General features: G+C 47.7%; 2 protein-coding genes across 3 annotated transcripts in view; one reads left to right on the top strand and one right to left on the bottom strand.

The window, feature by feature from the left end:
* The window catches only part of SLC39A10 (solute carrier family 39 member 10), a 48,139-nt gene extending 39,955 nt beyond the window's left edge, over positions 1-8,184 (top strand). For both annotated transcript variants that reach the window (XM_044432008.1, XM_044432007.1), the window contains exons 8-10: positions 865-945; positions 2,401-2,591; positions 4,647-8,184. In XM_044432008.1, coding sequence (XP_044287943.1) covers positions 865-945; positions 2,401-2,591; positions 4,647-4,805 — 431 coding nt within the window. In that variant the 3' untranslated portion in view covers positions 4,806-8,184. The remainder of the gene's footprint in view (positions 1-864; positions 946-2,400; positions 2,592-4,646) is intronic.
* A 153-nt stretch (positions 8,185-8,337) lies between these two features.
* The window catches only part of DNAH7 (dynein axonemal heavy chain 7), a 138,678-nt gene continuing 133,546 nt past the window's right edge, over positions 8,338-13,469 (bottom strand). The window contains exons 58-62 of the mRNA XM_044432146.1: positions 12,983-13,213; positions 11,183-11,335; positions 10,388-10,565; positions 9,235-9,338; positions 8,338-8,591 (exon numbers count right to left, since the gene is read on the bottom strand). Coding sequence (XP_044288081.1) covers positions 8,385-8,591; positions 9,235-9,338; positions 10,388-10,565; positions 11,183-11,335; positions 12,983-13,213 — 873 coding nt within the window. The 3' untranslated portion in view covers positions 8,338-8,384. The remainder of the gene's footprint in view (positions 8,592-9,234; positions 9,339-10,387; positions 10,566-11,182; positions 11,336-12,982; positions 13,214-13,469) is intronic.

Genomic DNA, 13,469 nt, shown 5'->3' with positions numbered 1-13,469 from the left:
TGTGTGTGTGTGAGAGAGAGAGAGAGAGAGAGAGAGAGAGAGATTGATTGATTGATTGATTGATTGATTGATTTCTGGCATGTTGATGGTCTGTTCAAAATAGAAAAAACCAGAATGCCAAGCCACCTCTTTCAGTTTGTAGAACCTTCCACACTTGGTTGTTCACAGGCCATTCTTCTATCAGGGAATGACAAATTCTGCTTTACCCAACCCAGCCTGGTGTTCCAGGCAACTTCCAATGTATCTTTCTCTTCCTTGCCCCAAATGGAAATGCTTAGATGGAAGGAGGGCAGCCCATAGCATTCCCGGTGGTGCACAGCCCCCATCATCCTTGAGCCATGCTTGCCAGCATGGATGGGAGCTGCAGGCCAAAACCTTTGGAGGGCTCATCCCTCACTCTGGGGGTGAGCAGAGGCTTGCTGCTCTCAGCTGCTCTTCTCAGCCATATCTGTATGTGATGGGGGAGGCTGCTAGTTACATAGTCTGGATCTTAACATTTGGTCAAAAAGAGAGCACTTCTTCTGGTTTCTGTGCCAGAAACCAAGGTAGCCAGGAACTTGGAAACCAGAAGTCTGGGTAACGCCAAAGTGGAATAAATATAAATTCCAGACAGAGGAGTAGAGGGCCAAAGCTGCCCTTCTGGATGTCTCTTCTAAAGGACGTTCTGATTCTCCCAAATTGAGTTATGAATTATTTCAGAAACATAGGACAGAGCCCTGAAGGGGAAGGCATTCAGCAGATGACACCTGCTGTTTACAGTATGAAATCTTCGGACAAAGAACGCCCTTTTACTATCTGTGTGATGGCTTGCTTTAAAACAGCTGAGCTGAAATGACTGTCCTTTGTCTTTGTTTCTCCCCCCAGGAGCAGCTTTCAGTGCTGGCTTGACAGGAGGAATCAGCACATCCATAGCAGTATTTTGCCACGAGCTTCCCCATGAATTGGGTAATCAGCACTGCGATGTCAGCTGCACATGTTTTCCTCTTCCATGCTATGAATAACAGGCTGCCGCCTTAATGGATGTGATTACCACATAGTCAGAAATGCCAGGCAAACAGTTGAGAATGCAGCCGTGCAGTCCCCCGCAGCTGCATCTCTGTGGCCCACCTGGCCTAGGCCTCTGAGCATTTCCAGTCCCGCCGAGGTCTAAGGCAAACGAGACCCACTACAAATGGGAACGGAGCAGCACCGAGCATTTCTGCATCTGCGACCTCTGAACACGTAGGGGGCTGGGAGTGTGAGAACCTGACCATGGGTAGTATTTCCCGACACACGAGCACCTGACGGGGGAGATACTTTGCTGCCCATTAGCACAGGACCAGTGCAGGGACACAGTTAAGCAGAAGAGAGGGGCCAGCGACTGGCATTGAGGTGCTGCCCACATGGAGGTTGAGACCTGCTAGCGAATTCCAGAGTCACGGATGGCGATACCAGAAATGCTGTAGACCCTCTCCAAAAACCGTGGGCACTTCTGGCCATTTCTAATGCAAAGAGCAATTTAGTACTAAACCTCAGCAGTCCTGGCTTAGTACTGCAGCATTATGCTAGCAGCATAGGAAGCTCTGGCTTCTCTGCCAGCTTCAGTGCGTTGAGAATGGGGCTGTGCTTCTTGTGTCAGGTTTTTAAAAAAATGTTCATTCCACGGCCGTGAGCACTTCCACACAGGCTACCTTATTGAGGCTCTTTTCTCACTCCTGCAGGCTTACGGGATCTCAGGAAGGGATCAATTGATCATGTCCTGGACTTAAAGGATGTCAGCTCGCTTTGCCCCTTTTAAATTGCTTCTTTGATTTTCATCCTCCATTTATTTCTGCCTCTTGCCATTACTCTGCAGCTCAGCTCTGCCTTTGACCCATGCTTCCAGGTGTAGTTTTCCCTTGTGGCAGCAGCTGCATTGCTAGCCACCCATTTATCTAGGAGATTTGTTCTGCTGGGGGGAACAAAGCCACCAGATTCATAAAAATGAAAGACGGGCACCCCATCCAAAATAAATAAATAAATAAATAAATAAATAAAAGCACGACAGGATAGTACTGTCTTAACAGCCAAGTCTGTGCCTCAAAAGCGAAATGGGGAGCATGCCTCCCCCCACTCGCCCACTGACTGACTTCTGGAGCAGGACACCCCCCCCCCCCGGCTCAGCCTGCCCTGTCAGCAGCAACATGGACCCGCTCGCAAGCACTTAGCTCAGGAGATGCAGCCATACACGAACAAAAATCACAGTACTTTTAAGAATTACTTTTAGCACCTCTACAACAGTAGATAAAATTGCGCATGTAAACGGCTCGATTTACCAATCTGCTTTGCTCCTATCAGTCTGAGGTGACTCCGCGTGCCCCTGGGTTTCTTTAGGCGAGGGTTCTTGGAGGCTGCTCAGTGACCGTTCTGCATTCCCTGCAGGTGACTTCGCCGTGCTCCTGAAAGCAGGCATGACGGTGAAGCAGGCCATTGTTTACAACCTCCTCTCGGCGATGATGGCCTACGTGGGCATGCTCATCGGAACGGCCGTGGGACAGTACGCCAATAACATCACGCTCTGGATCTTTGCCATCACAGCCGGCATGTTCCTCTACGTCGCCCTGGTAGACATGGTAAGGCTCGCGCTCGTCCGTGTGGTGCGCGGATCGCAGCAGTGCCACGGTTTGGGGGCAGTAATCCGGCGGCACCGGGCAGCGGCTGCTATTTGGAAGAGCTGGTGAGGGCCAGGGAGCCCTGTTTCATTCGCCTCTGTGGGAGGACCTGCAGCCAGAGCGGGCGTTGTGTCTTCCCGGACTCCATTCAGGCGAGAGCCATTCCTGCTGCCCCAGACCTGCCCCCACTTGTCTTGGACAGTAGCTCCTGCTCAGCCGCAGCCACCCCAGTCACGGCACTGGCAAGAGGGAGGATGAGCACTCACTCCCGACACATCTGCAGGCCACGCGGCTGGGGAGGGCTCGCTGCAGCCTAAGCTGTGGGGGAGGACCCCTGCAGCATCACTGTCTCGACAGGAGGGGGCGCAGGGGGGCAGGAAGGAGCTGAGTTGGGGGCGCTCCCACACGGCCTGGGGTGTCAGGCATTTCTCATAAAGGAGGTGTTCTGCAGTGATTTCTTACCATCAGTGTCCTGGGGGCACTCACAGGGCTGGCTGGTGCCTCTGCAAACAGGCTGCAGGGTTGTGTGTTCCCCGTCCCCACCACCTATGCGCTGCTTGGAAAAGGTTCCTTCTTCTCTGCCTCTTAACCAGTGAAGGGAGAGGCTCAAGGGCAGGCGGGTGGCCGTCCCAGTCTCATAACGCCGCGTGTGCACAAACCTGCACAACCGCACTGCAGTTTTTCGTATTGCACTAAATAAACCTGCCACAGTGGCCATTCCTGGTGAAGAGGGGAACATGCAGCAAATAGATAAGGACAGCATGTGAAATTTTACACATGTCAGCCATGTGTAGTGGAGAGGAGAGGAGGAGAGTCTTGCTTGGAGTGGGAAAGAGTCTCTCTGGATTAATGCACATGGAGAGGGAAAACATGACCCTCCCTTCCCTACATAAAATCATCCTAAAATGAAATTCACCCCCACTGGTTGGCAATTAGGGGAGGAACCTTGATTGCTGTCTTAGGCCGTTAGGTGGGGAGATTTTTTTGTGGGGGGACTCCAGCAGCATTCAGGAGATGATCCTCCTCCGCTGTGCCCCCTGGAGTTGGACACAGTAGGTGGAGCAGGGCTGGCTGGCGTACTGGACAGAAGGGCTCTGCAGATCAGCAGCAGTTCCTCATCTGTTCCTTAAAGCATGCTCAGGTACAATCCATAAAAGAGAACAGAAAATCTGTGACGGTCCTGAACCAGAGAGACTTTAACAAAATACAGGGCTCATGCAGATGCAATGGCGTAAGTCTCTCAAATATGATTAAGCTATCTACAGTAGACTGGGGATACTTTCCCACTTCCCGCCTTTCTGTACCTACTCAGCTCTGATGTTAACCACAGTGAAAGCTAACCAGGTTCTCGGTTTTTAAGTGGTTCATAAAAGCTGGCAGGGATAAGCCAGGGAGGATCTGTCTGGCTGAAGCGCACAAGCTTTTAGCCAGCTCCTAAGTTTCTTTACAAAGGTTAACCCTAAAGCTACCCACCTTTTGGGCTGGTGAGCACATGAGAGGTTTTCAGAGTTGTAGGCATCCTCACAAAATGTCTGCTGTGGGATGGGGCCTGCCCATTCAGAAGTGGCTGCCATGGTGAGGAGGGGAAGCCATAAGCCACTCATGTCCTAGAAGGCAAACTAAAAGGGGAGGTACTTGTCTGCAAACCAAAGCAGAAAAGGTAGTTACCTCCAAAACCAAATGGGCTCTTTTGTATCCAAATAAAGATGTCACAGGAGGGCAACCTTCTGCTTTGCAGCTTGCCAGCGTTAACATTTTACTTTTTTATTTAAAAATCATGGGGCTGGCAGACATCCTGTTGGAACTGATCTCTTAATCTTGGCTCTCCATTTCTCCTCTCCACTGCCCCAAATGTTGATAAGGGGCAATTCTCGGTTCTACAACAAGGAACGCCTCTGTTCCTGAACTACAGCCTCAAGCACCACGTATAGTCCTGTGATGCTAGTGGCTTCTCCCTACAGTGCTGTCAGCCATACTGAGTGCAAGATGGTTACTCAGCCACCTTCTTCTTTTCAGCTTCCGGAGATGCTTCACGGCGATGGCGATAACGAAGAGCACGGCTACTGTCCAGTGGGGCAGTTCGTCCTCCAGAATTTAGGGCTGCTCCTGGGATTTGCCATCATGTTGGTGATTGCCCTTTATGAAGACAAAATAGTGTTGGACATCCAGTTTTGACCATTTCCATTTCTTTTCAAACTGTGGTTACAACCATGTTACTGTATGGCTTTCAGTCGGCACTGCTGTACTGTACTGTATGCACATTTGTCCCAGGCAAAGCAGTGGCACATGCTGCTCTTGGAAGTTAACCGTACTCCAGGGCTGCACAAACACAGTCCTGCTTCCTAGCCGAGGCAGACAAGTCGAAGGCCTGTTTGAAAGCAGTTCGGCACCCCAAAGGTAAGAGCTAGATTCTTAAAAAAACAAAGCAAGATGAAATAAATCAGTCCTGGATCGGAAGCAGGAAAAGCAGCGGCAGTCCTGAGGATGCTGTAATGTGCCATTTTCCAGTTTGCTGTTGCAGTGTGCAGCAGACGTTGGATCTCTTGCTGGTAAAGCCTTTTGTGTTACACTTGAGCAAGTGATGAAACGCACCCCTCTGCAGAGAGCCAGAGCGCACGTTTCCAAGGCATCCTCTGCGGACAGTCTGAAACTTGCCACGGCCTCTGAAGCGGTTCCCTTCCCCTCATGCCACTCACCACTCCCTTGCCCCCTACCTGTTCGACAAAAATAAACCTAGCAATGCACGACAGGAAAGCATTCTGAGTTGGGTTGCTTCCCTTTAAAAAAAAAAACACACATATATAAAAAACAATTCTCAAAGCATGGTATATTCATCAATTGCCTTTGGGCCGTGTGAGCGGTGCATTCACCTGCATCAGCTCTGGTAATCTTCCGGCTGTTTTGCACTGTGCCGAATGGATGGTGACCAAAGCAAAACCACGTCGTCGTCTTCTGGTTCCAAGGCCTGTCTGCAGTCCCGCATCCTTTTGCTCAGTCCTTTGCCAATCAGCTTGCCAGTACAGGGTCTCCGGCAGGCACTCTGGCCTGCAGCCGCTGCTTTGCACTCCCCCTTGTCCAGCAGCTCTGCCCTTTGCAGCTCCCCTGGGAGGGAACACTGCAGATCTAGGAGCCTCTTCTTCCCCTGTATGTGGGTCAAGTTCTGTATTCTTACCCTTCTTGAAGTCCAAGAAGGCAAGCTGCAGGTTTCCTCATTGAACCTTAGAGGCTTGTGCCCCATGGGGGAAGCAACAAGTATTATGTTCTCAATATTAGCTTGTAGACTTTTATGGGCGAACCGTCATAGTTAATACTGCTTGTGGACACTTGCTGGTTCTTTTGCTGCAGTAGCGTTTTATGTAGCGGTGCTACTTAAATCCTGAACTACTGAGCAGTTTGGGCTTTGGGTTTCTTTCTTTGCTCCTCTAGTGAAGCCTGCACTGTGGATTCCCTTCAGTTGTGACAGCCAAACTCCTTTTCTCACATGAAAACCTTAAAATTCCAGGCTGAGAATGGCTAATCGCTGGATCACAGCAGAGGCCCTCGAAGGCAGTCCTGGAGACCGTTTACGTCATTCCCATGAGCACTTTGAATGTATTACTTCGAATGCCTTGCCACCTGCGCTTGAAGCCAGTGAGTTTTGTCATAAAGGGCATTTGATGTGCAGGCATTGTTTAATGTTGTATTTTATCACCTAGGGCTCCTGTTGTTTTGCAACGCAGCAGTCATGTTGGGGGGCCTTGCCAGCTTTATCTCATTGGTGTGGTCAAGGTCTCCCACCTGGCCACTGGGTTCCGATGTTACTGGAGCAGTATGGGAAGGGGAGACACACTAACGAGGTAATGCCAGGGCAGACCTTTGGACTGTAGTAAAGTAGTTGTGAACCTGTGGTGCAGGTGGACAGGGAGGAGCGGCTGAGCCAAAAGCCTTAACCTGCAGAAATCAGCTTTAATATTTGTGTAGTGCCAAGCAGCTTGTATTGCCAGGTGCAGATTGGTCGTCTTTGTGCTCTGATCTTAGGGGTTGATGAAAAGCTCCAAGCTCTGTTCATCTTCCAGTCCAGTGTAAGAGTTCTAAGCCTGGCAGTTGGTTTCTTCCAGCATGCTAGTCTGCCTTTGTTCAGCTCTGACTATACAAGCTAAAGTGGTAAAGCACCGCTTAAGTTTTATCTGGCTGTTGTAGTTTTAGCCTACTAGTTAGCTCCTAAAAATGAACTCGGTTAGAAAACTGAACAAGGCTTTCATTCCAAGTTCATGCAGACTTTTCTTTCTGACTCTTCCATATCTTTTCGCTAGACATTCCTCTTCTATGTGACCATCATTGTCTACTTTAAAGTTATGTTGTGTGTCTTTTGTTGGTGGGGGGGAATCTGTATAATATTCTGAATCCACCAAATGTCGACTGGTTGGTGTTTGCAAGCAGATTTGGATCCTGCATCCTTTTAAGCAAAGATAACTTATTTGAATTTGAATCATTGGGACTCTCACAGCTGTAAGGACCATGGATTGGACCCTCCCTACTTGGCCTTGCCCTCCTCCCTGGAGAGGGTGGAATTTTTTTTTAGTTGAACATTTCCGGCTATAAGCTGGATGAAGTGATGCTGAGCTCCCACTGAAAGGAATGAATGGAACGTTCACCTGCTCTGGCTTGAGGAGTCTGACTCCATTTTAATAACACCTGTGAAGAGTCATGGCATTGCTGAATGCTAGACAGGAAAGGGGAGTGGGGGGGGGGAACACCTGGTTTTTAAGGTTTGCTTTTGTAATTATGAATAGAAGTTCTCTACTTCAGGTAGTATCCTTTTTTGTTTTGTTTTGTTTTGTTTTGTTTTGCTGGCATGTGCTATAGTAATGTTGCCTTTCTTAGGGAAACAAAGGAAAAATTAGCGTCCAGTAATAGAATATGGAAAAGAAAAAATGGTTAAATACAGAGGCCATGTTGAGAACTGCTCGGGTTTGTATTTTTCTTCAGGATGGGATGCTCCCTCATTTGCTTGGTGTGCTTGTTACACTTGGTGAAGAAGCTTCTCCGGTTTCCTTAAGTATTTGAATCCCAGGCTGTGCTGAAATGCAAGGGTGTGCAAGTCACATTTGGGACAGTGGGGATTCCACTTGCGTTTCTACCTGGCTTCTCATTCCATTCTGTGGGAGTCCGGTCTCATTGCAACATGCATCTGTGGGAGGGCATAAATGTTTCTTGTATCTTCAGATGCTGTCACTGTGTGACATCCCATGGCAATCACACTGCACCCACTCAGCTGTGATTATTATTGCTTAGAAAATGCTGTAGTATCCTAGGATGCAGTGTGACTTCTTTCCTTAGGGTTTGAAACAATGTGATTATGATCCTAAAGGATATTTGAGATATCAGCTTCTTGTTTGGGGGGTGGGATGGAGTGGGTTGGGTTGTTTTGTTATAACAAAATCCATTTTTAAAAAAAAAAAAGCTGGAAGTGATTAAATGCTGTTTTTGTTCATTGTCGACAGTGTTGTGTTTATCTTATGAATGTTCCTTGTTCATAAGGAACATAAGAAAATAAAATTATTGAACAAACACACATGCTGGTTGGTTTTTTTCCTAATGTCTTTTCCCCTGCCTAGCAATTTTATTTTTTAATCTTTTTTTTAGAAACCCAAAGGTACAAATCAAATCAATTTAAAAGCTTCCAAACATTTGCATTTTTTCAGAAAACAGTTTAAAAATTGTAACAATTGTAGGATGCAAGGCTGGTCTCCCTCCCCCACCCCTGCCCCAAGATTATGAGTTCAGCTGGCACAAAAGCGCCACCCCTCGTCCGATCCAATGTTCCTCTGGTTTATCAGAAGGAAGAATCATGGCAATCACAAAATTGGTGGAGTGGCCTGTTGTGGACAAAGTTCCTCTTCGCTCACTCGTCTTGTATACTGGAGCCAAGTAACTGGGTCGATCAGGAATTTCAGACCTCTTGCAAGGCTTTAACCACATCTGTGACAAAGGCAGCAAACAATGGGTTATTCTTAAAATGCAGCATTCCATTTCAGGCCACCTATGCATTATAAACTACCTGACTGGTCTGTGGAAATGAATCCTTGAATCTTAGAGGCAGCTTTCTTTTGTATAGCTCAGTCCATCAATTATATTGACCAGCACAGAGAGACGCACTTGTCACAAAGTAACACACAGTTGTGGACCAAGGGCTAGTTCACATGTGCCCATGAGTTGCAGGAGCACAAAGAATGGCGTGGAGAAATGAATTGGCCACCATGAGTCTAATGCCACATATGCAACTCGTAACCTTGGAAAAGCCTTTTGTTTTCATGGAAGAAAGTTGCCAGCTGCAAAAAGTGCAGTGTATTATTGGGTACTGCACCAGTTTGAGCAAGTCAGGCCTCTTGCAGCCCAGTCCTATTGTTAGTTGCAAAGCCACGTCCAACCCATCGCAACCCCATGGACAACACTCCTCCAGGCCTTCCTGTCCTCCACCATCCCCGGAGTCCACTTAAAACTCACATCGACTGTTCCAGTCCTATACAGAAGTTAAAAGTTAAGTTCAGTGCTGCCTTATACATTACAATGCTTAACATGGCCATCTGAGTAAATTCTAATAATTTGTGGGGTAAATACTAACCACCGGCATGCTATCATACAGAATTTTGGGATAGGATTCCCCTAGCTTCTTGGTCTTTCTGTTCCAGCGAGCCCCATCCAGGAACAATCCATGAACGTAGACACCTGTATGCATTTAGAAAGAAACAGACCCACATTGGTACAGAAATAATACGGTTTGGTCACATGGAGTGAGGTTCTTATAAATACCATGTAGCCTATATACTGGATCATAAAGGTAGCAGCAGTTGAAGGAAATCTATTAGGAATGGATTTCTTGCCTTTTGGATGCCAACTATCACACGGAGGAACGAACTAGCTGTGAATCATCTTGGTATGTAAGTGGGAATTGAAACACTAGTTTCCAACTGTGCGTGCTGTAATCACTACATGCAAAGGGCCACTGGGCATTACTGGTCTACAGGAAGTACTCACAGAATTTCCAACGTGAACCTATGCAAAACATCCATAATACAAGAGATTGGCAGAGAAGTTGCTGGGCCACTACCTAATTGTAGTTGCTATGAAGGGTGTTAACTTCTGATTCACTTGCTGCTATGTCAAATACTAGTCCTTGAAATTGTTTTTCTAAGTATGAATGCATCATTCCAATCAAACTTAGAAATGTCTCATCGAGAGTGTGCAGAGAAAGTCTAGGAACAACTGGATTCAAGTCCTTGATCCGCTATGAAGCTCACTAGATGACTTTGGGACAGTCACATTCTCAACCTATTTGATATGGTTCTGGCAGCAGAATACAATTTCTCCATACAATTGTCTGGAGGAGGAAGTCTCAGGTGAGGGAAACATCCAGGCTCCCTGGGATCCTAATCTGGTCCTTGTAGGGTCTCTCAGCTACGGATCCTTCACAGCTGCCTGGGATTTGTGCCACTTCCCCAGCCCCATCTAAAAGGCTGACCACGTCCCAAGGTTCCATTAGTGACTCTATGAGCTTTAAGCTACCCTATGCAGCTTGGTTTGGTATTCCTGTCCATACCCCTTTTGCCTTCAGCTGCACCAGCCACTGGAATGCAGGCAGGAGAGCTGCTCCCAAATGGAATTCTGCCTTTGGGCTGAACAAGCGTTCCCCATTCCTGGCCAAAATCAAGGGTAGGGTACAAATGTGCTTATGCTTGTGTGTGGACAAATGAATGAAGAGCTGGTTGTATATTCACCATCTTCAGGAGCATGCTTATATTCCTTGTCTTCCAGGACTTCGTAGTCAAATCCAAGTAGATCTATTGGGATGGTGTATTTCCGGGCAAAATTCTGTTGGGCGCCAGTTAAAAAGGCTTGAGTAAAGAAAAAGCCAGAAAGCCAGAATGTAGGAGGAGTTCCATTCTCGTACCACAACTGCAGCAAGAGAGGAAGAACATCTAGGATTGTAGGTTGATACTGCAGCATTAAGCACTCAGGATTACATTCAGAGGAGCACAGACAGAATGGGACTGGGGGTGGGGGTGTCCTGGCTTCTCTGGGGTGACTTCCAGAACGACAGGGAGTGTGGCCTGCAGGCTCCAGAGCAGACCAGTGGAACTTGGGGCGGAGGGATAGCTGTGTGAGAAGAACCTTCTACTAAGGATCTTCAGTCCGGTCACCACACTCGACAGGTGATTCTAGGCAATGCAGTGAAGTGGTAAAAGGCTGAAGATGCGGGCCTTTCTTATGGGTGGAGTAGGCTAAGGAGAAAGTTGTAACATGGGCTGCAGGCTTATGCCAGGGGCATGTTGAGGATAATCTAAGTCCTCCACTTTGCTTTTCTTAAACATTTTGCTGAGAGAGCAATCATGCGGGGGCCAGAATTAAACTGCAGCCCAACTATTGCTGTGGTTGTGTGTTTTGGTAGATTCTACCCCAAAAGTCTAGCCTCTTTCTCACTAAGCATGGGAAGAAAATGCACTTGTTACTAAAGATCAAGAAAAAAGTCATCTCAAAAAGCTGGATGCGTTTCACCCAGCAGATGTGCTCACCTGTAAGAACTTCAGCCTCGCGAGAAAATCATTCACGTAGCTGCCAAGGGGCTTGAGGCTCGGGTAGGACTTTTTCATCCACATGCCTGGGATTTTGCCTGTCAGAATGCTATTTACCACCTCTTCCAGTTCTGCAGACATTACCACCAGACCCTGGTTGATGGATGGACAAGGGAAATAGCATGTTACCGGAGCCTCTTCCTCAGTTCTCGCCATGCTTTTGATCAACCTGCCCTCAACACACTGACCTCAGTCAGCTACAGCCGCTCTGGCAGGCATAAAGCAGCCCCCTTCAGCCCTGTCAGGGGACGAGCTTGTCGAGTTAACTTCCCGCAACAGCGGTGCTGCACCAGTACGTGTGGCTTTCCAGCGCTGATGATGTGGCTGCGATAGCACTTCATTTCACAGTTCTCTTTGCATCAGTCCCTATCACTCCACTCACGTCAGACTTACATGAAGCCCTGTATAAATGGCTGTAATATTGTGCCTTACATTACATACTACTAACACATAATGAAGCACCAGTCATGCATCCAACCCTCTTGGCACATATTAAGTCAGTTTTCAAAGGAAAAAACTGTCCCTGGTACGTTATTCCCTACAGTTTCCAGCTAAGACCACTCAAATGTATTGTGGACAATGACACGTCTCTTTCACAGGCCCTCAGTGGAAGCTTGCGTGGCCCTCAGCTGCCTCCTCTAAAAAGGGTGTTTACCGGCAACAACAGACCTTGCGGCAGAGATGCAGACCCAGGGCCCAGACTGTGTGGCAAACACAGACGCCAACTCCATCTGCCTGTCTGCTCTGACAACATGATCCTGGGACACGGGGGGGGGGGGGGGGGGGGGGGGGGGGTTGTACACCTGCTCATCTTTCAGTGTGGTAAGGGCCATCAATTGCCAGCAATAGCCTCCTGCGCTCTGGGATAACGCAAACTGAGAAAAGGTGGAATAAAATGCATTTGAATTAATATGAATAAACTACCTAACTATAGGCACAATCTAAACCAGGGACTTCACGGTTGCTAGTTCTGTGTTCACTGCTACGCACGTGTTTTTGACTACAACTATCTTTTCCTGCTAGTATGGTCCACATTTCTGAAACATTGAGGAGGTTGGGGAAAGCTGCCAGAGCAGCTAACACATGGACTATCAAGAGAAGGGATCGTATGAGCTTGATGATTTTTTTGCCCCCTGCCAAGCTCATTCCATCCTGCTTCTGTACAGGGCTTTCCTTCCCACACAGAAATCTGCAAATGTTTCACATGATACATTTGGCATAAGCATATGCACATTTTAGAAATGCATGCACTGTTTTGGTCCAGCTTTCAACCGCATGCACATTAACAGGCACTTCTCTGCAGAACCTACTGTAAAATCTGAAACTCGGTGAATTGACTGCAAAACATACCCAGGTCTATGTTTGGCCTCAGGAGGTACAGCTCTATGGAGCACATTTTTCAACCATCCCCTGCTAAGAGGCCTCCCAGCTGCATGGTGGGGTATAGATTGTTGGAAAAGTAGAGACGCCTTGGACCGTTCAAACGCAGGGCAGACTTCTCGTTCCTTTACGGCATTTTTGCATCAGCAGCAATACATAATGCAGCGTGGCACAGCACATTAGTTTGGAAGTGGTGCTCACAAATGGCAGCTAAAGGCAGAGATCGGGAATGATGATGACACCACAGACTAAAAGAGCAATGCGGCAAGTTCCCAGAGGCGCCCGTGAAGTTAATGGGAGCTGACAGCTCCTCTTGCTGGCCTGCTCTGACTGAACACGCCTCCCTGGAGGAGCACTCACCTTGACTGCTTTCTGAATGTTGATGCAGGACTCCCGGATTGTTTGCAGTAGTTTGTTAAATCGACCCATCTCTTGGACGAGCACCGTGTTCATGCTCTGGGTGTAGGCTGTCGGGTATCTCCTCATTGCTGCTTCAATGTGGAAGTCCGCAGGAAGCTTGCTCTGGATGTCCCCTGCCACCTCGCAAACGACTTCGTCGGATGACTTGGCACCAGCACCTGATGCACGGGACTTTTTAAAAGAGAAGAGGAGCAAAGAAACCATCAAACACGGCTAGTCCTGACTAATATTTCAGTTCAGCATAGGCCCTGTCTGTAGGCCTTTACACTGGATAGAAAACGGCCTTATACTCAGCATACAGAAATGCATTAGTTGGAGATCTCGATAAAGCAAACCTCTAAAGCAAACCTCTGGCCAGGGCGACTTCTTTTATATTGTTATTTATTTTATATTGTTAATTTTATATTGTTATTTTTGTATTTTATTG

Source organism: Varanus komodoensis, unplaced genomic scaffold (genome assembly GCF_004798865.1).
Source record: "Varanus komodoensis strain SLA01 unplaced genomic scaffold, ASM479886v1 scaffold23, whole genome shotgun sequence".
In the NCBI taxonomy this organism is placed as follows: domain Eukaryota; kingdom Metazoa; phylum Chordata; class Lepidosauria; order Squamata; family Varanidae; genus Varanus; species Varanus komodoensis.
The sequence above is the reverse complement of the archived record's forward strand: the minus strand, read 5'-3'. Positions and strand labels throughout refer to the sequence as shown.